This window comes from Pocillopora verrucosa, chromosome 12 (assembly GCF_036669915.1).
Source record: "Pocillopora verrucosa isolate sample1 chromosome 12, ASM3666991v2, whole genome shotgun sequence".
Classification (NCBI taxonomy): Eukaryota; Metazoa; Cnidaria; class Anthozoa; order Scleractinia; family Pocilloporidae; genus Pocillopora; species Pocillopora verrucosa.
This window is the reverse complement of record NC_089323.1, coordinates 18,326,975-18,349,142: the sequence shown is the minus strand read 5'-3', so window position 1 is coordinate 18,349,142 and position 22,168 is coordinate 18,326,975. Positions and strand designations below refer to the sequence as shown.

The 22,168-nt window shown below is 36.3% G+C and overlaps 1 protein-coding gene and 1 long non-coding RNA gene across 3 annotated transcripts; one reads left to right on the top strand and one right to left on the bottom strand.

The window, feature by feature from the left end:
• The first annotated feature begins 1,363 nt into the window (after positions 1 to 1,363).
• On the top strand, positions 1,364 to 19,618 carry LOC131771430 (patched domain-containing protein 3-like). The gene is made up of 23 exons (XM_066159714.1): positions 1,364 to 1,446; positions 4,429 to 4,549; positions 6,418 to 6,664; positions 7,069 to 7,142; positions 7,382 to 7,501; positions 8,383 to 8,530; positions 8,955 to 9,052; positions 9,540 to 9,660; positions 10,136 to 10,259; positions 10,612 to 10,724; positions 11,056 to 11,118; positions 11,677 to 11,719; positions 12,012 to 12,078; positions 12,630 to 12,909; positions 13,347 to 13,386; positions 13,805 to 13,963; positions 14,372 to 14,496; positions 15,268 to 15,423; positions 15,916 to 16,041; positions 16,467 to 16,611; positions 17,276 to 17,397; positions 17,798 to 18,047; positions 18,713 to 19,618. The coding sequence occupies exons 2-23, from the start codon at positions 4,431 to 4,433 to the stop codon at positions 18,763 to 18,765; spliced, it is 2,793 nt and encodes a 930-aa protein (XP_066015811.1). The 5' UTR covers positions 1,364 to 1,446; positions 4,429 to 4,430; the 3' UTR covers positions 18,766 to 19,618.
• Positions 15,545 to 20,982, bottom strand: LOC131768895 (uncharacterized). Of its 2 annotated transcripts, XR_010715918.1 has the most exons (5): positions 20,813 to 20,982; positions 19,137 to 19,201; positions 18,669 to 18,735; positions 17,778 to 18,034; positions 15,545 to 17,194 (listed from the first exon to the last, which is right to left on the bottom strand). It is a non-coding gene; the product is annotated as an uncharacterized lncRNA (long non-coding RNA). The 2 variants fall into 2 exon arrangements; XR_010715917.1 differs by lacking the exons at positions 18,669 to 18,735; positions 19,137 to 19,201.
• Between the last annotated feature and the right edge of the window lie 1,186 nt (positions 20,983 to 22,168).

The following is a 22,168-nucleotide window of genomic DNA, read 5'->3' as shown; positions in this document are numbered from 1 at the left end:
GTGTTTACCGTAAGAAAACCTTCACGAGCCTTTTGACCAATTATTTTAGCTTTATACCTCATCCTTATAAACTGGGTCTCATTCGCACTCTTGTTGATAGAACCTACAAGATCAACAGTACATGGTTGGGTTTCCACTAAGATATCAAGAAACTTGCTGAAATCCTTAAAAAGAATCTTTTTACAGTCTATCTAGTTGAAAGGGTTGTCAATAAGTACCTCACGCTAACCTGTAATGAGTGTAATCCTCCGGTTTCCGTTTCAGACACTACACCAACTTTTTATTTCGAATCACCTTACATTGGCCCTTTTTCTGTTGTCACACAAAAAAGGGTTCGCCACTTTGCCAGGCGTTATTGTAACAGCATAGATATTAAGTTGGTTTTTTTCATCTTTTAAAATAGGTCATATATTTGGTATGAAAGACCCTATCCCTCGTGGGCTATGTACGTGTATGGTTCACAAGTTTTAATGTGCAGGCTGTAATGCCTGCTATGTCAGTAAAACCTCTCGGCATTTATCCACATGTGTGCATGAGCACTTGGTCAGTGATAGGACCTCTCACATTTTCAAACATCTGCATAATCCTCCACAATGTCGCACTCTTTGTTCTGATGAGTGTTTTAGCATCTTAGATCACGCTTCCACAACTTTCCAACTTAAAATCTAAGAAGCTATCCACATTAAACGGGAGCAACCTACATTAAATCGTCAACTTTATCATGTTAATTTAAAACTTTCCTTGTAATTACATACACTGTTCTGTCATTATTGTTTGTTTTGACCAATCAACATTTTCTTATACACTTTAAATTCAACTCTGTACCTTGAATAAATCGTTACATATCTGCTCCTATCCAAACCTTCTGGCAATTATGTATAAAAAAGATACTATCAATGTATGTCTGAAAATCTACTAAACAAACCCGACGGGATATATGTCCAGTATTACGAACCCGATCCCTGATGGAAGACGGAAAAAAATTCCTTTCACACTTACACACTTGTAACGTAATCAACTTTACTCACTGGCCGACGTCAAGAGAAGGAGAACTTTAAGAATCAAAAGGAAGATTAGAGTATATCTGTTCAAATTCCAGAGATTTTCATCAGAATTTTATAAGAAGTCCCAAATCCCAAAATCTACACACGAAATCTTGTAGTAAAGACCTCTATAAGACCTCTATAAACACCACCGGTTGAAACACTACACGCGAAATCCCTACAAAAGCACATTCGAGAAGTAACTTCACGGTTCATGATTTGAGACATTTTGCATTCTCTAATCGCGCCTGTCGAATTAATTATAGGTAGAAGCCTTCAGGCACGATGATTTAGACAGCTTAGGTCAGACTCACTGCCTTCGCTGACAATACAAGCGCTCGGATGTTATGTCGCAAAATATCAGCTTGACTGCAACTATCTTGGTGGCTTTAGAAACCATATGGTAAGTCTGAATTTAGATATCTGCATGACATAACCAGTAACCAGTATTCTTTAAGGAATATCGACGATTTCCTTTTTTGAGTCACATTACGAAATTTGTCAATTTGACATCTTAGAAAAATCGTAATGAAAGCTAGAAAACTTGAATGCCCTTGGAAAGGACAGCACTATTGATTGAACACAAGAGCGGACTCCGTTTCTGCAAAGAGTTAGGGAAAAAAGCGAAGTGGCAAACCTCCCAAGTACTAAAAATTATTTAGACCCCTCGCGACCAAACTTTTCTTTATGATAATTACATTCTTTATACAGGAAGTCGCCTCATCAAAAGGTGGTTTTCAGGCGAGTCCTGTTTTAAAATTAAAATCGAAAAACTAAAAACTATAATAATAATTACACTAAACTTAATAAAATGGAGTTAAAAACTGCAGTCTCTCAAATTGCACTAAACGTGATGAAAGAGCTTAAAAACTCGGCAAAGTCTCTCAAATTACAACAAGAATTGTGAGATGACGTTCTTTAAACTGTTAATAGTTTCACTGTTTCTGCCTTCAACTAGAATTTCATTCTATTCCAAACAAACAGGAAGAGTGTAACTGAACTTTACTTCTACGAGATCTATCAATTCTCAGGTCGCTGGCATGGCGAGTTTGATAATTATGAATTGAGGAGCCGATGTTAAAATGATAATTATGATCTAAAAATCCCCATAGTCTGTATATGACTTTATCACTTTAGCCATGTAGTTCCTCCGCTGAGACGAGTGAAACACGAGTTGTGAAACCGAGTATTTGTTATCTTAAGAATGTTAGATTTCCAACAAGCTCATAACACGGAGGCAATGATCTTTGTTCCGTGCTCTGGCGACTGTTTGATCAATTAGGTAAGATTTATTTACTTTGGCTTTCAAAAGAAAGTTCGAGTTAAAATGAGCTCGTATTTTTTTCTTTTCTTCACGCCGCAAATCGAACCCTGAACTCTTCATCACGTGTGCAATGTATGAGCATTCATGGAGAAAGTAAATGGACTTTCTGCAAAGCAAAGGAATTTTTGCAAGAGGACAAAAAGTGAAGCGACGCTACCTTTAAATTCTGTTGAATTGTAGGGCTTCTAAACACAGATAGCTTTATCAACTTCTGTGATAAGCTAAATTCGGAGACAAATACACAAGCTAACAAATCGAAAAGGGCACATTTTTGAACGGATCAGTGCATAAACTTCAACGAGGGACCAATTTGCTTGGTTCGGTGTGTTGTCTGTCTACGGTCTTCCAAGTATTACGAACAACTGAACTACAGAGTATCTCTGATCAACACATGAGCTCTTGGGTTACTGTACTCTTGTTTTTAAATTTTTCCTATTCATTGCGTTTATTGAGTTCCTCGTTTTATCATTATCTTCATGGTAACGTTCATGACATCTAAATGCGTGAATAGCTCGAGCTGTTACTTTATTTTTTTATTTATAAACATCTGACGATCGTGATTTAAGCTGCTTAACAGACTGGAAAATGATATGTATGCACCATTATTAACGATTTTATGGTGAAAACAAATGTGACTGAAAACATAAGATCTCAAAAGTCCTGAACGACGAAGTAAGTTTTGAACTAAATGTAAGATCGAGTGCTCGCGCACGAACTCCGGAAAACAAACTGTCATCTTGATTTCAGCATGAACCCCTTAGAATAAACAACTATGTATATTCCATGTAACTTAAGGAAGCATATTTTCCATATTTATTGTTCGTCTAAACCAAGACGTTTGCCGGATTTTTCTTTTTAAAATCATCTGTTTTGAATCAGGTCGAAACTGTAAACGCCACATCTGGTTCATCGGCTTCAGTTTCGGGGAACGTGTTAAAATTGAATTCCACTCCACGTCAGTACCGTAATTGCTTATCTTACAAACAATAGTTTTGCAAATTGATTGAAAACAAAGACACTTATATGCAAGACACAAGTATATACACTCTTCATGTTACTAATTCTAACTAAGGCATGGATAATTTTCACCGGCAGACTGTTCGTGCCACGACCGGTGAGAATGTTCTCTGTCTGACCATTCCAAAGTCTGGTTGAACATTTTCACAATAATTTCTTTGTACCGCCTTTTAACTTAACAGTATGGACATATCATCCAACTTTTTTTTTCGTCTCTCGACTAAGGAGTCGCAGGTCAAAATACCATTTCCATAAATTATTTGGTTTCCCATCGTCTTCCCTCTCGGGAAAGTGGGACAGTCAGTCGTGCAGCAGAAAGAGAGAAATAATAAACATGTTAATAAAAACGACAAATAAATGAAAGAATCCACCCAACAGCCCGAGCTCAGGGGAGGCCTGGCTGCGAAGGAAAAAGGCTTGGTTACACGCGAGCGTACTGTAGAAGTTTCTAACCTTAACGTGAATTTTGGAAATTTCTCTAAAGATCTCTTTTGAAAACGAAGTCTTGATTGCATGCTTCTAAATAGAGAAAAATAATCTGAAATTACGTCAACAAGAACTTTACTCGCGTGATGGCGTTTCTGGATATTTCTTTAGTTAATTTTATTTTAAATTGAGAATGGCTAAACGTATGGAAAAGACCTTCGTCTCTGAATTAACGCACTCCCAGATCTCATTAGTAGTTCTCCCTACTGTCTGTCATACAATTGTCATGATTTTAGTTGGGAGAATTTTATATTGGATCAACTTATAATACCCTTATTGAAATTTTTCTTTATTCTCATCACTTTTCTGCTTGACATTGTAGTGTAAGGAGAAATTCTTTCTTGGTCGCTCATGGGAATTAAAGAGTTAAGCCTATGCTATCACCATGCTCGTTTTTCTAAACAAATCAACACACGAGATTGAAAGAGACGAGAAGAGCATATCGTGATATGCTCAAATTTAACACTTGCGATCCGCGATAATATACCCTCGACCTAACGACAGTTCACCCGCGACTCACACGAATTTATCCTCAGTATTTTGTAACATGACTTTCAGTGATGGAAACAGACACGGCTTCGGTGGAGCCACGTTGGAAAAGGTACCTGGGGCTACTTTGTGAAGCCCAGAAAACGGCGAGCAATTTTATCACCTCATCTCTAGAAAATTATTTTTACAGGTGAGTGACTTCAGTTTTACCTTCAATCGCGGGAACTGGGATTGCTACACATGGGTGGTATAGAATAGTTCTCATGGTGAAATAAAACCATAGAGTTTAAATATGTTTGGGGTCCGACTTAGCCTTGTTTTAGTCCGAGCCGCCAGACGAAGGTTAAAACGAGTCTGAAGAGGGCCCAAAACATATTCAGCGTGCAAAGAAAGTCGTGTGTGATATCACGGGGCTAGTGGATTTTGCGATCGGGCTAGTGAATTCTGTGCTTAACTTACCCGAAGGGCAAACGAACATTTTTCGGAGAATCAAAATTACAGAAGTACTGTAAGACAAATATTTAAAATTCCTATTAAATTCATGCGGACCGAAAGTCGTTCCGACGAAGAGAAATCTGCATAAACAAGACGAAGTATCGCATTACATGTCAGACGAGACATATTGAGATTCCATATATAGAATAAAAGCAGATATTGAAAAAAAACTTTGGAGGTAAATGTTGCCCGTGACTAATTCTTACTAACTCAGAGAAAACTATTTGTCTAAATTTTGCTTCATAATCATTTCTGAGGAACGTAAACAAAAGGTTTTGATCCTGAACTCCAGTAAGAAAGCTATTATGGTTTTAGCAAATATTGGTCACGTGTGTTTCAATATGGTAAATTCTAAACACCGATACCGAAGGTGTTTGTTGATTAAAATATATAGACCAGATCGTATTGTTTTCACTTTACACGAAAATCTTTCAGATAAGAAGTTGCCAGAGATGAAACGAACATTTTTGTTCTCTTGAAACGTAAAACCTTTAGTTACTTGTAACAAGATGAACCACAAACTTTCATAATTTTTGTTTACAGAATTTGTTCACTGATACGTGACTCGGTACTTGCACTGAGACGACTCTCAAACAAACATTCTTCAGAAAAATAATCTTCTGAATGCACTACTTTTGAATGAGAAGCAAACTCATGAAAGCTATCAAATTTTTATCCCCGTTAATAATATCATTATCTCTCCTGTCAGCTGCTAAGAAATACTCCGGCGGGAAATCTTTTTGGCGGCAAATTGGAGAATGAGGCGCTTTCACTGGCAGCTTTTCACGTTGTCGACGTTATCGTTAAGTGTGTCCATTGAGAACTTTGGTTTTACGGTTCCAACGCCGTTTTTTTTCTCAAAAAATGTGTTTCTAAATTCTAAAATGTCTAAAATGCATGATAATCATTCACGTGTTGCGGTGGACTTAGAGAAAATTCTGCAGTGTGACAGCGCCGAGAGCAAAACAACTCTCTTTTTTTTCTGCTTGCGAAAAAAATTTTTCGGGCAAGTAAGAATGACTTTCGGGCTAGTAGATGTTACGTACAGCTTGCCTGAAGGGCAAGCTGTAAAACTGACTTTCTTTGCACCCTGGTATTTAAAATTTGACTCACAGAATGGGCATAATCTTTTTTTTCCCTGATAATCTGGGGTTGTGTGAAACGATAAAATTAAAACATATCTTATTTAGTAGTATTACAAGAGCTTCATTACCTTTGGTGTGGGAATATGAATGGAAATAACATATTAGTATAAGGCATTCAGTTAAAAAAAATATTGTAAACAGTTGATAATTACCAATTTCGATGGCGGTCTTACTTTGTGAGTAATTGTTATCTTTTCTTTCTAAGAGAAAATAGTTCATTTAATTCCACTGATAATTGCAAATGATTATACCGTTCGATTCCAATTGTTTGGAGCACTTCACATAATCCGACTTCCCTAGCCAGGGGTGCTGGTCGTGTAATTTAACGTCTTACCAGACTTGACATATTCAAATGACCTCGGTAGTCGTACTTATTGATGTGCTATGTGTAATATGTGATATGTGCTTACATACTTAGATTGGGGAAAGTAGTCAGCGGCAGTCCATGGATCACCATTTTTATTTCATTAGCTATTTGCGGAGTGTGCCTCTTAGGTGTTCTTAAGTTTACAAAGGAGAATAGAGTAGATAAGCTTTGGACGCCACAAGATTCGACCGTCCAAAGACACAAATTGTGGATACAAAAGAACTTCCCGGCACAGATGAGAGTTTCTAGTGTGCTTCTTGTGGCCGTTAATGTCCTCACTCCCGAAGTAATGAAAGAGGTGAGAAATCAATCAAAGTCGACCACTGCAAATTATGCGGAGAATTCCTCGACAGAAGATGTCTGCACTGCCCCAGTCATGGTGAAGTTAATTGACCTGGATAAATTTGAGTGAATGAGAACATACAGTACTCCTTTGAATTTCCTCGAAAAATACTTTGTCATACCCATTATAGATATAGCTTGTGTAACTGGTAATTCAATTTGTCTGCACTATGCCAATGAAGTGGTGAAGCCGTGAGAGGCTTGGGACGGAAGATAGTTGTGTTCCCCTTCCGGCTTCTCTTATCGCAAACAAACCGTAAAGCCTTAAAAAAACCGCCAGCCACGTAAGACACCATTAATATTTTAAAAGTATCAAAAATTTGCCTTTTTCTTTCACTGCTTTTTTGCTTTTTTTTACAGGCTTTAATGGTCTATGAGAAGGGAACAAAAATTGATCGAAAGACCAAACATTCCTGGGAGAATATATGTTTCAGGTAGGGATACCTGAATAACCGGTTTGGGCCTTTTTGTGCGTGCGTGGGTGTGTTTTGTATGTGTGTGTGTGTGTGTGTGTAGAGGGGGGGGAAGGAGGAAGTAAAATGTATCGTATTTCGTCGGGTTCTCCTCGGACACTGGTTGCCTGCCGCCAGTCTGAGGTCTCCCAGCTCAGATCAAAACGTAAAGAAAAGAAAAATTTAACGGGCTGACACTGACATTGTTTGAAATGTTTCAGAATTGGCCCGATTTGTTTAAAAAGTGGTTTATTGGAGCTCTGGTCTTTTGACGAAGCTGTAATAAACCGTCTCACAAGAGAAGACATTTTGGAAAAGATAAACCAAGAAGTTATAATAAGGTGAACTTCAAACATATACAAGTCTTCATTTCATGCACATCTTTATTTCTAAAGCGATTAAGACAAATTTTCATTTGCGTCAAAGGTGACTGGGCCTGACTTTACCGAGCTTGGTTATAGACACTACGCCTTCTGCCTACAAATATGTTAAATCAGCAGAGTTCATATAATTTTTCCCATTACTGTTATTGTTTTTGTTATTATTGTTATAATTATGGAGGCAATTTTTAAATTGAATGTCGAAAGTAATCGGGATTGCTTTGATTTTGCTCTACTTTACTCTGTGATTCTTCCAGAAAACTCGAACCTTTCTCTCAACCAATCAGATGCAATGCTACAACCAATCACGACCTGGTTACCCGCGTAACCAATCACGACTTGTTAACCCGCGTTTTCCTACGCTTTAGGCATCTTAGTCAGTTTCACTTTGAGTTCTCATCGGCTCTTAAAGTATTTCCCTTTCTTCTGATTGGCTCTTAAAGTATTTCCCTTTCTTCTGATTTGTCATTGTGATTACTTGGTTTTGGTTTCACGACACATCTATCATCATTAATCGTTCATTACTATTATTATTATCATTATCATCGTTATTATCAATTTCATACCGTTGAGTTATGAGCTTATAAGGTATGTCGATATTTAAGGGCAATTTGCGATATAGGAAATAACAGTTTGTGGAACATCGCAGCCACTGAAAAGGAGTAATTTGCGATTAAGGAAAATTTGGAAAAAAGCGAGATCTTTCATACCGAAACGTAGATTACAGTTGATATTGCGATCTTAGAACAGCTTTGTTCATGTATGTATATTTTTCAAGTATGAATTTTTCTTTTGAAGAGTTTTTCTCTATTTCTTTTTCTTTTTTCTTTGTAATTTCGTAGTCCAATGACCAGAAAAAAGTTTGATTTATCAAAGTACATCGGAGGAATCAAGAGGAACTCGACTGGACACGTGGTTGCTGCCGAAGCTACTACTCTTTTGTTTGGAATCAAATTCAATCCAAAACTGAATGCAAAGGAAGGACGATTGGTGGGTTACATTACACTTCTTTGTTATGAGTGGTGAGAGATAAAGACGTATACTTAGGTCATTACAAAATGCACAACCATTATTTTACGTTAGACTCGTACCCTTGTTGATTTAACTTTTATCCCCTAAAATTACATGAAGAACAGGTAATTTCAGATTACGGTAGTCTCGTCTGTGCAGGACTCAAAAAAAAAAATTGGGGCAAATTGACAAACATTATAGTTAATCTGAATCTTATCAACGAGTTTTGCATAAAAAATAACTTGCACTAGTTGATAAACCATTTTCACAAACATGACATCGGTATAACTGGTGTAAATGAAAGTAGGTTCACGCTATCAGTCAAACTACTCGCACCAATGTAACTATATTTTCTATTAAGGAACAAAAAAAGGTGTGATAAAATGGAAATATTTCTTAACAGGAGGATAAGGTGGTCGAGAAATGGGAAACAGAATTCAATAAACTGATGGACACTACTAAAACAACTAATGCGAAGCTTTACTACATGACAAAAGTTAGGTATGAATTTTTCAAATTTTTTGCCACAAATCCATGTTATATTTTTAAGAGGTTTTTAACGTGACCTAGCTAGGGAAGAGTATTGGGAAATCCCCGTCACTGTCTGGATTGATAACACTGACGTTGTTACCAACATTCTAGACAACAGCAAGCGAGTTATCTGTTACATGGCGAAAAAGTTATCAATTATTCACCTTAGTAGAGGTAAATTTTCACCACTTTCACTGGCACCGATGCCAATATTGTTTTAGATTATATTACTCAGTAACCTCACAATTACATTCTTCCTTTCAATATACCAAAACATAATTAAATTTTCACTCGTGACGGGCGATTGTAATGTCTTTTCGGTCGCTGGCTGATCACTTTTGAGCTAACCAATCAGCACGCGCGAAAAGCTCTAATCACCTGTGTGGTATTTTCTAATAGAACGGATATGAAGCTTTAATAACACTCTGTAGGATTCTTCTCTTCTCGTGCCTTGTAGATATGAAGGAGATGTAGACGAAAGTATTCAAGACGACATTATTCTGCTTTCTTGTGGATACATCCTTGTTACTTTCTATGCTTCTGTAATGCTGGGAAATTTCAGTCGCATGAATACCAAGGTAAGTGTTTCATCCTCTGATTTCTGTCACTCATTTTAGGCACACTTTAGGCATGTTAACTATCCGTCTAGATCCTCTGGTTGGAATAACCGAGATGACGATAAGGATACTTTAACATCAGTATGCATATTCTCCATACTGACAAAAATAATTCCACAATCAAGAGCTCTTTGAGTAGGTAGTCATTTCCTCAAGTCTCACGATGTTAATGCGTGATTCAAGGGTGGCGTTGTAAGGAGATTAGTGTCGAAGGGTTCAAGGTTTTTATATAACGGAGCAGTGTAAAAGACAGTAAATTGGATCAGAAAAATTATTTGCCGCTGTGTGAAAAGGAGGAAACATTAGGAGCAAAACTTTTTAGGGCCCTTAGCTAGGTTTTTAGTTCCAATGAAAGCTAACATCCTCTTAATTAGGATTCTAATACGATGACATCTCTAAACAATCTTTAATTCATCTCCTTATTACCTGCATACAGGTTTGGCTGGCGTTATTTGGGGTTCTTTGCGTTGGCTTATCTATCGGTGTGTCATTTGGAATAGCAAGTGCATTTGGGGTTTTTTACGGTCCGATTCATTCTGCATTACCTTTCCTTTTACTTGGTAAGTGTAGCTAAATGTGAATGGAGGCATGTGGATCTGACAACTATCAATTTTTGAAGCGAGTTCAACACCGGTGGTTGGTTTGGAAAAGATATGGGTGAAAAACCACAAAAATCACAATGTGCATGAATTTCTTTTCGTTTCTCAAGTGTTAAATTAATATAAATTATGTTGGCGAAGTATTATAAAGGAATTTATCATAACGATATCTGTACATTTTCAAGCAGAAAATCGAGGAACAAAAAATATCAACTTAATGTGTGAGCTGAAATGATGGGAAATGAACGGGAGACAGTAAATGCAATTGATATTCAAATATTAGGAGTGAAAAGGTTAGAATGTTTGTTCGTAGGTATTGGAGTGGATGACATATTTGTGATCGTTCAAGCTTGGACCAATTTGGCACCAGACATATGTCAGACCCAACCAATACAAGAACGACTTGGACTTACTCTGAAACATGCTGTAAGTTATAAGAGGTGTTCATCCTACAACAATTTTTTTTAAATAATAGTGTGCACCTGCTATTGGTTAATGGTGTAATGACCAGAGTGGAATGATGGGAGAAAAGAAAAGTTTTTATATTGCGAGTTGCGGACGTGTGATTAACAAACTTAGCGCACTCTTATTTCAAACAATCAGGGCGCGCGAATAAAAAAAAGATGTTAAAAAAATGAAATAAAAAAGATATAAACTGATTATTACGTAGAGTTAGAAAGCAGTTCCTAATTCAATCAGTGCCGAGTTGCGCATGATTGCATCAATTCAGCCATACTATGTCGCTGTCTTGTTTCAGGGATGCTCAATCACCATCACAACTTTGACGGATTTTCTTGTATTTCTCATAGGATCAACTACGGTTTGTACGAATATTTATTCAATTTAATTGTAGTTTTAATTAGTCCGGTTTTCCTTGGTCTTCCTTACAGCTGCTCTATGGGATATCATTTAACGCTCCTTCAGGAGGGGCGGGGAAAGGGGGATGGGTTGAGGGAGGGAATAGGTTTGGGGGGGAGAACGTTGCATGACATTCCAAAAATGGCTGCAAAAGAAATAAGTTTTTACATGAACTGAAAAAAAAAAATCTTATCATGTAAAATTAGAATACACAAACAAAACTAAGAAACCTCATTTGAAGCAGTTTTGGATTCATTTGAGTTCACGGGTACAACAAACTACAAACAAACGAAAATGCAGGGGAAAAAGACTCATTATTGACTTAATTAAGAGTCCTTCAGATGAATAAGCAGAATAAAATTTCTACTTTAAAAAGAGATTGAACGAACTTGTACTGCTGCTTTTCGTAATCCATTGCATTTTTCACTTCTGCAATGTTCACACCTTTTTCTTCTAATCTTTTCAACCTTCTAGTTTGAAAGTTGCACATGACCGTGGTTTTTTTGATATTTTATTGCAGCTATTACCAGCACTGAGAGCATTCTGTATTTATGCGGCAATAGGTAAGTGATTTTACCCATACACAGGGAAGTGGGAATGGAATCGTTCAGGTAAGCAAGTCAGATGCTACATGCCTAGGTGATTATCACACTCTTATCAACTTTCCATACCTGAAAGCAGGTCAAATGGCTACCTGGAACTATTAACGTTTTCACCTTTCAATTTTTAAAGAACCTTTAGCCCCTCATAAAAAGAGCAAGGTGAGGTAAACCCCGACATTCTAGAGATATTGTGCGCAGTATAGCATGAAAGTATTAACCCATAACGTTTTAACTTTGGTTTGTATTACATTAGGTGTTTTGGCAGACTTCATCCTTCAAGTTACTTTATTCACAGCGTTATTGGCGATCGACGCGCGAAGGTAACATTCTAGTCGTGATTGTTACCACTCGCGTTAAGTTGCTGAAATCAGATTTGCTGAAGTTAAAACAAGCCCTGTAAATTTGGTATTTTACTTTTACCTTTCAAAGATCTGCACATTCGCCCTCCGAACAGCTGGATGAGCTTCTTCACTTTTTTCGAATTGCAAATTATTACTATAACACTTACAGGGTGCTTTTCCCAGGATAGTATCTTTTGAGCTGATCATCCTTACGTGATCTTTAAGGAACAAACAACATTCATGTCATATAAAAGGGGCAATAATGCATGTTATTTGGTCAAGAAAAATTATGCAATCACTTTAATTAATCATACGAAAAACGTAAAATTAATCATGCTTTCATCTTTACCTTTTCCGCTTTTCGAAGATTTGCTACTCTTTTTTTTTGGTGTGAATCATCTTTGGCCTCTTGGGCCATCGTCCTCTTCTCTTCTTTGATTTTGTCGAAATACAATCTTAATACCTCCCTTTGGCTCATTCATGTTCCCCAGAACTGACTGAAAACCATTCTTGTTTTCTTGTTGATGCAGGCAAAAGAAAAAAAGGGATGGCCTTTGCTGCTGTTGCATAACGCTACCAGATAACTATCGAGAGAGCTCCCTTGCAAAAAAAGACTTTCTCAAAACGATCATGGACAAGATTGGAGCAGCCATACTGTCTCTTCCCGGGAAGGTTTTTGTCATCGTCATAACAGGAGCCCTGTTTGGTTTTAACCTCTATGGAGCAATTATGCTAAAGCTTTCCTTCGATCAAAACCGGTTTTTGCCTCCTGACTCGATGTCCTACAAGTATAAGTTTACCAACAGCAAGGTAACCTCGCAGTCTTAGATAAAACTGTCCACACATTTTCTGTCTTTACATTTCTCATTTCTCTCCTCTGTGTCACGCTATTTGGGAAACCTCAGCTCTCCCGTCTTAAAATAAGTGTTTCTTAGCTTATAATGTGTGTTCTCTCATTTCAACATCTGATGAGGGGAACAGGAGAGTTGGGGAAGGAGGTAGGCATGTTTAAGATATTTAGAAAGTGTAAGCTACGTTAAGCTCAAAGGTAATCTTTGTCTTACCAGTGTTATTTTCCTTCCTTTCTTCACTTTCTACCTATTTCCTTCCTTCCATAAACTTTAGGATATAGAAGTTGGTCTCGAAGTTGGTCTTTACTTGTACTGGAATGTTATCGAGCAATACTTTCCGAAAGATCATCGTTTCTAGTTGGAGTAATCGCAAAATTATTTGTTCTTACATTGCAGTATTTTCCAGTAAACGGGGCCTCAGTGAAGATATATACAGGTACGCTTAGCAAGAGGTTTCTAAAAATTCACTTCTATCTTCACTGAGAAAATTCCAAGAATTTCAAGTGTTTCCTATGATAATCTACTACATTTGTATTTATCTTAGTTCAAGTATTTCATAATGGCCCACTTAGCTTAAACTTGGTCTCAAGCATGAAAAAACTGGATCAACTTGGTGACTCAAAAACACCAAGTTGAGGATTACTTTGTCCTAGTTTGCGTTTAACTTCTTTCCAAAAGCTGTTCCTGCCAGTAGAGGTTTAAAAGTTGCACAATTCGACTTCAAAAACAGCTGTTAAAAAAATAGGTTTCTCATTTCATAATTTTTCCCATGGATTTGACTGCCAACTTAAATTCCATGAACAGGACTAGTACAGGAGCGTGTTATGCGGCTCTGTTAAATTTTCTTTCCTCAGGAAAGTTCGATTACTTTAAAGAACAAGATAAACTTCACAGGGTCTACGAAATTGCAGTCAGTGACAAAAAATATATAGTTTCTAGTTCCATAAACAGTTGGTATGAAGACTTTGTTAGCTGGGCTATTGACAAGAAACCAGGAAAGTGTATCCAGAAAAGTAAGCATATGACATATTGAAAGCTAGACAATGATTCAAGTAATCAGAGGACATGAAACTTTCCAAACAATACGCATCATGTGCGCTCTTGTTACGCATTTCGCCGAGTTAACTGTTGTTTAACGCATAACTGATGGCTTGTTTGTTTATCAAATTATGCCATAGTTTTGATTAATTTGTGACAGTAATGTGTTTTAAAAACTGAACAAATGCTATTCGTCAACATTCTTGTTGAATTATGGGTTTCGTAAAAGCGTAAAAGAAGTCTTGTGTGAAATCTAAGCGCTAGTTGTCACCGAGCGTTTCATTTAAGGATACACCAAGCGAAATAGGAAAATGACTTTAAATAAGTATTAGCTTCTAATGGTCGCATCCTATCTCAGCTCCAAAATGTTTTTATCTTTTAAGGGAGGATCACCAATGAGACATGTTTTTATCCATGGCTGGGCGAGTTCCTTCGTACTTCTGGTCTCAGTTATCAGAGTGATATCAGGACTGAAAATGGAACTGGTCAGCTTCCACTACAGATTCTGGTAATACTTAACTAATGTTGCTATACGTCTGCTCACTTATAGCTCACAGTTGACAATAAAATGTGGTGAGAACAAAAATGTGATACACGAGGCACAGCCAAGTTTCACTAATGGTTTTACCACATTTTGACATCTACTGTGACCTATTTCTCAATGGACCCACAGCAACATGGAATCGATTTGCTTTTTTATAAAAAAGAAGCAAAAAAACCAGCAGTGATGACCTCATCTATGAGTCCGTTCTCGAATAGATCATAAGTTTGGACCAACGAAAATCGAGCGTAATTCAGCTCATCATATACAGTCAATTAGTTGTGGTCTCACCCCCTTGTAAATTATTTTTGCAGATTGTCGCACATATTAAGTGCAATTGCTTTCTCAAAAATTTGCATATAAGAGAAAAGGATATTCTTACCATGCATTACACATCGCTTATCTCAATTCTCAAATGTCAGTTTTAAAAGACACTTAAAAAGTATTTTTTCAACAAGCTTATAACTCTTTTAATTTTTTTTGATGATAGATGTGTTTAATTATCTTAGAATTTTGAACTTAGTTTATTCTTATACATTTTTTCTCTTTTTCCTTTTTTTTTTTTTAGCTTTTTAATAATCTTTAATGTAAAGCGCCAGGGTGAAATTAATGGATTTGGCGCTACATTAATGCTTTTATTATTTTTATTTTCTCGCGTTGCCCTCAGCTACAGTTGAATTAACATCCTCTCAACCTGGAGAATGTTATCCATTATTCACATAAATGCTCTCACAATAGGCATCTCAGATACGCTTGAGGCACAGAAACTTGGACTCAACGCGAGAAGAAGTGAAAGCAATGGAGAATTTACGAGACAAAATCAAAACCGTGTTTCCTAACGACAGCCTCGGATTTCCGTTTTCACCATATTACTTTACAAGTGAAACAAATAAGGTACACCTTTTTGGCTGAGTGTTTAGCACACACAGTGACACCTTCATCAAGCAGACCGTACATAAAAAGAAACTTTGAATAACTTATTACTAGCCACAGCAACTCCCCTTTTTTTCTGTGATATAAGACATTTTCTCACGCACATAACTATGATATGATTCAGTGAAGACTCACGACAGTTTGGGTTTAACATTTCTCAAAATGTGTCTTCTTCAATTCTTTTGCCTAGGTTCATGAACACAAGTAGGCAGTCAAATTGACTTATCACTTTTATATCATGAATAGCCCTTTATCAGGAAAGCCTTGATTGACATTGTTGTTAAATTCTATGGCAAATGCTTCATTAATTGTCATGGCAACATCGACCGCTGTTTTGAAATTCATTATTCAATCATCTTGTACTCCTGAACAATTGCAGGGGTACATGCCTGTATAAACTTGCTTGCCAGTAGTTAAGAGTATAAGCAGAGTAATTTGATTTCATTTATTTAGATTATTTCAACGGAGCTTTACCGAAACACGGGCCTGGCACTTTTAACAGTATTGGTGGCTACTGCTGTTGTGCTACCAAGCTTGAGGACATGCTTTTTAGTATTTTCCTGTGTTGGATTTACGTTGGTGGGTGTAACACTGTCTCAATTGACTTGAGTTGTAAAATTGTTATGTTAATGATGTAGCAACATTTCATACTAATGATGTAGCAACATTGTCATGGTAGTGATGTAGCAACATTGTCATGGTAATGATGTAGCAACAGTGTCATGGTAATAATGTAGCAACATTGTCATGATAATGATGTAGCAACATTGTCATGTTAATGATGTAGCTACATTGTCATGCTAATAATGTAGAGAGATTGTCATGTTAATGATGTAGAAACATTGTCATTGTATTTAGGTGTAGATATAACATGCAGTAGTGGTTGTAGTAGCAGAAGTTGATGTTGATGTTGATATTAACAATGATGATGACAATGACTATTTTCTTTTACCATAGTGGACTTAAAACACGTTGGCCATTTAACATTACTTTTCAAAAAACAGGTTGGAATAATGGGAACAATCCATTTTTGGGGTCTGACAATTGATATTGTGACTACCATTTGTGTTGTGTTGGCCATTGGATTGTCTGTGGATTACTCATCCCACATTGGACACACTTTCATGATAAGATCTGGTACACGAAAGGGTAAGTTGGGAAAAAGAGATCCATGCAGCATAACCCTTTAACTCTCCTGGTTAACATGTTCCTTCTTACTGTATTATCCAGGAAACAAGTGATGAGAATACTCAAACTTACCAACTAACACCAATTTATCTTCACTAAATTACAAGGAAATGTGTAACAGCCAAAGGGGAGAATTCAATTAATTAAATTATTAATTAAAGAATTCAAAGTAATTCATATTACTTTGTTATTGTGACCACAGCATCAGTGAATTTTTTGTACTGAAAAATTTTGTCAATATTTGGTAGTTTAGTTCACTTTGGTTAATTATGAGTGTAACTTGAAACTGACAGAGGACAATATTCATTTTGTCTCATTTTGCCAATCAAATCATGACAGCCAAAGAGGGAGGCAGAAGTGTCTTAGGTCACATGTGAGCCACTATCTTGTCAACAAAAGTTATAACTTCTCATAATAAAAACCTTACATGTCTCAAACTCTAGACTCTACAAGAAAATCCTGATAGAACCTTGATTAACAGCTTTTCCGTGTCCCATAGCCTCCAATAGGTTAAGTCAATATTGTGCTACCTGAAGTCTCATGCCTATAAAATAATGTAGACTCTGAGTTAGTCCATCGAACAGTAATTTTTAAGAATTTTTATGCTTAAATTATTTTCTTTGAGAACGAGCTCTGACCACCCTACGTGACATGGGACCTGCAGTTTGGAATGGTGGTTTTAGTACATACATAGCTGTTGGCCCTCTGGTGCTTTCCAATTCTTATCCGACAATGACTTTCTTTAAGGTAAGATATCATAGTAATAACTTTCAACTGAGTCTAGCAATCAAAATTTCAAAAAAGATCAAAAGTAGCTGATGATAGCTTGGAGTGAAAACAAGCAAACTTTCTTACACAACAAAATAAAAGCTAGCAACCAAGTCACAATTGGTTTCAGTTTGTGTCCAATTGGTTGAAAAAGTGGCACAAGTTTTATAGGCATAGAGCAAAGTAAAGCAAAACCAACACAGGGTAAGACTTCTTCTATAACCTTCAGTCATACCGCTGTGGGTAACAAAAGACCATTTTTGGAGTTAAACACAGAATTGAACAGCAGTGATCATTGGAGGTAATTAAGACACTATAGCACTTTTGCCAGTCAACCTTAGCCTAAAACTTGTACTTACCAATTTTTATTAATCATCAGGTGTTTTTATGTGTTGTATTTTATGGATTATTCCATGGCCTTTGCTATCTTCCTGTATTGCTCTCCCTGATCGGACCTTCCCCATACAATTCTTCTGAGGACGACACAAAGCAGAGTCCATCATCTTCCAAGCCTGATGACAGCACTGATTGTAAAGGAGCCTATACTAATCCTACACTGGCAACAAGCACTGGAGATCTGTTAAATGTTGGTGCTAACCAGCAAAAATTCTCCCCTCTGTCAATTGAAGGTAAATGTATAAGTTACGTGATAAGTTTTTGCCATTGCAAGTTTTCAAAATCATTGGTGACCCTAATACAACACAGTTTTAGCTACTGCCTGATAATAGTATTTTAGACTTATTTGCATTACCTATAAGGAAATAAGCTTCTGTATACATGACTTTTTATTGAACCAAGGATCAAAGATTTCTGGTGACAAACCTTTGGTAATTGACAACTTAACCAATGATTGACAGCAGGTTGGGTATTGAGCACAAACAATTTTGAGATGCGTACTCTGATTGCAAACAAAATATGATTACTTCTGCCATGCTTTGACATCAATCAGTCAACTGGAGACCTTGCTGTTGGTTTAACCTTTTAACCCTCTTACTCTACAGAACTCAGCTTTTCACACTCCGCCACATAACTCTTAAAGTTTTAGTCTTCAACATGTGGAGTAAAATATTAAAAAATGTCTGCTAGCTGATGTCTTCTTTAATTCTTTAATATCCAGCCACTGCTCATGTCTCAAAAACCTCTGTTTTCAATGTCCTAATCACTTGTTTAGCCAGTATGCAAGGTTCTTAGTTGCACTGGGAAGTCTTCACATTATCCCAAATTTCACTCTTAAACTAGAAAATTTGTACCTAGTGACCCTCAGTATGCTGACATTTCTTTCTTCTTGTACTAGATTTGGATGCCACAACATTAGTTCTTGAGAGTGAAAGAAAGAAAAGTGAATGAGGAATTTTTTTCAGGCTACAAATCTAGATGAATATGGACTCTTAATGGAAACACACATATATCATTAACTGCAGCTTTTCAAATTTGTCAGTAAACTAAAAAGAATTGTTGTAGAATGAAAAAGGAAATTAGAACCTTGAAATTCTGTTCATCAGTCTATGACAACTAATATAAAACAGCATTTAAAACATAATAATCTACTAGGCAATAATTTTTGAGATAATTATTACATCACTTTGTATTGTACAGCTTGAGCATACTGCTCTTGGGTTGATTTCTTAGCTAACTATAGAGGGAGGATTAGATTAAAAAATCAAATGAACAATTGAGGGGATGGGTAATTTGCAATTGCTATATTCTCTTCATCTCACCTCTGGCTAATTTTAAACTTGTACAGTTTTTCTAATGTTTTTGCCCTTTGATTATGCTTGAAATTCTAAAGAAGAAACTAGTTTATTGCAAACTATATGATTTTCTTCAAATAATTATTACCTCTGCATTATTCATACATTTGAGAATGGCATTTTATTGACAGCAACAAATACAAATAAACATACAGATAGTTTGTTTCATACTGCTATGGGTAACAAAAGGATATAGGAAAGTTCAGGAGTTAAACACAAATTAACCCTTTACACCCTGACATCAGTATGCATATTCTCCATTCTGTTCTCTATGTTTCCCAAGGTTCTCACAATGAGAATTTGGTTTTCAATGTAGAGCTTCTTCAGTTGGTGATCATTCAATTCATTCTCATGACCTTAATGTTTGATTTAGGGGTGATATTGTAAGGAGAAATTAGATGCTAGTCACTCTTAGGGTTTACAGGGTTAGGAAAGGAAAGATTATTAGGGTTAAGAAATGACATAGCAATTTGACCAAATAAAATTTGCTTTGAACTTGCATTAACCTGAATTCTCATCTGGTGTTTTTTTTTTTGTGTTTGTATTTTAAGGATTATTCCAAGGCCTGTGCTATTTTCCCATATTGCTCTCCTAATAATGGAAGACCAGATTAACTTTTGCAGGATGACATATTAATTGACTTTGTTAATATTTTCATGAATCTATGATCAATAATATAATAACAGCATTTGGAACATAATCATGAATGTATTTACCAAACCATGATTCTTGTAATAATTATAAAGTCAGCTGGTACTGTAATCATGCATATTGCATGCTGTGTGGGAAGTTGGATTGGATTTATTTATTTATTTACAAACATAACTATCAAGGGAAGATCATGAGATAAAAATATTAAATGGAGGATTGAAGGAATGACTAATTTGTGCTTGCTACAAATATATATTCGCTTCAATTCTCCCCTCTAACCAATGTTAAAATGTGGTAAGAACAAGGTGTTACCATATTTTGATGTCATCTGTGATCTATTTCTGAAGTCAACCCATGACAACATGGAATCTATTTGTAAAATGTCGTTAATGGTGACTTCATCTATCTGTATGCCATACAACAGATCATGAGGATGAAGAAATGTTAAATGGTTTCCGTGTTTACATAGCCTGATGTAAACACGTGGGAGGTTGGGAGAACACGAGATAAGCGTAGGAAACCACAACGTGAAGCGGAGTGGTTTCCAGCTTATCTCGTGTTCTCCCAACCTCCCAAGTGTTTACATCAGGCTATGTAAACACGGAAACCATTTTACATTTCTTTTATAAAATAGCTAATGAAAGAGGAACAGAAACCGTGTTTACATACGCTCATGCAAAATGGTTTTATGGCCAATCAGAGCGTGTGTACTATTTGAATTATTTTATAAATCTATTTGTTAACATGGTGAAAAAATTAACTTTCAATTGGAAGAAACCTGTAATTCAATCATACTGAAGAGAGGACAAGGTTTTCGTATTAACTGACATATTACTTTGTTATGCATACAGTTCTTTCATCTAAGAAAACAATGACGAAACAATATTCGGAAATCTTTTCGTGTAAAAGTCACCTGAAGGAGCTTTAATTTAGTAGGGCAGGTTATTAGCAGAATTGACTAGACCTTGTCATTGTTGAGACACAAAACTTACATTCTTACTTCTTGTGGTTACGAATATGACAGCTAAACTGCACTTCCACAGGATCCTATTTTCTTGTAGAAGCTGGCTTTCGATTAGATTTTCTCCCGCTCGCTTCAATCCATAGGTACGCCTTTGCAATTTCCACACATTGTAGTTCAGTTCACTCCAAGGCTCCAACCTTGTAAGAACTTGGTAACTATGGTGTCTTTTAGAGTGGTGTAAATACTTAATGTAAGGGCATTTTTTGTGTCTACTCCAAAAATTTACCAAACATCCTCAATTTTAGGAAAGGGCAGCTTCATCGTATTTTTTTCCTTTTAGAATGGAAAGTCAGGTAGTTTGATAAAATAGGGTAATTTAGTGTTATCAACGGAGTTGAAAACGTAAATTGACCACCGTAAAGAGTTTAAAAGCTGACGTTTCGAGCGTTAGCCCTTCGTCAGAGCGAATGACGCAGCACCACGGTTTCTTTAGAAACTTAGCCCCTTTATCAGTTTAATAAAATATCTACCGACTGTCTCTGAGAGTCTGCTTTTAAAGGAAAAACGATGAAAAAGTAGGAGGATTTAAAAAAAGCGAAAAAAAAATGAGGAATTGATATCTTAAAACTTCCTTTTACGAGATCATCAAGGAAAGACTGCACGAATCCTCTTACAAAGAACGCTTAATTAAGTTGAATATGTTGCCTCTTTGTTATGACCGAGAGATCAAAGACTTAATATTTTTTTATAACTGTCTGTACGGAATATCGCCTATTGACGTTAACAACTTTGTTAATTTTGTTCCCCACAACCGCACAAGAAACTGTTTTAATCCGGAATTATTGCTGAAAACTCAGTCCTGTAAAACATCTTTATTTAAGGCCTCATATTTTAATAGAATTACAAAACTGTGGAATATTATGTGTAAAGTAGCTCCTCCGTCTTCCTTAGGTACTCTTTCATCCTTTAAGAACTTTGTCACTAATCACTATTTTAATTTATTAGCAAATGTTTTCGATATTGACCAACCGTGTACCTGGTCAGTGTTTATAGACTGTTCCTGCCATAGAACTCATTCGCACTGACTTAAAACTTTGTAATATTTATTTATTTTTTATTCTGTAGGGAGTTTCCTTGCATGGGTACTCACGTCCCGTTCGTTACTCCCTTTTGGCAATTTTTTTTTTTTTTGTACGTGTAACTTCTCGTTTATTACTTTTGTAACTCAGTAGAATGCCAATAAAATTAATTAAAAAAAAAAAAAAAAAAAATCATGACTTTTAAGATAAGAATCAAGCCTGATTCTCTCTCAGTGATTTTTTATGGAACGGACACCTTTATCCGCGTTGTTTTGATCGGAAAATTTGATTCCATCCTTTCAGTC

Bases quoted from the DNA above. Each gene is read 5' to 3' on its own strand.
- LOC131771430 (XM_066159714.1), top strand. From the start codon at position 4,431: ATGGAAACAGACACGGCTTCGGTGGAGCCACGTTGGAAAAGGTACCTG. The intron at 9,661-10,135 runs GTAAGTGTTTCA...ACCTGCATACAG, and splicing joins TCAGTCGCATGAATACCAAG to GTTTGGCTGGCGTTATTTGG. The intron at 18,048-18,712 runs GTAAATGTATAA...TTCTTGTACTAG, and splicing joins CTCCCCTCTGTCAATTGAAG to ATTTGGATGCCACAACATTA.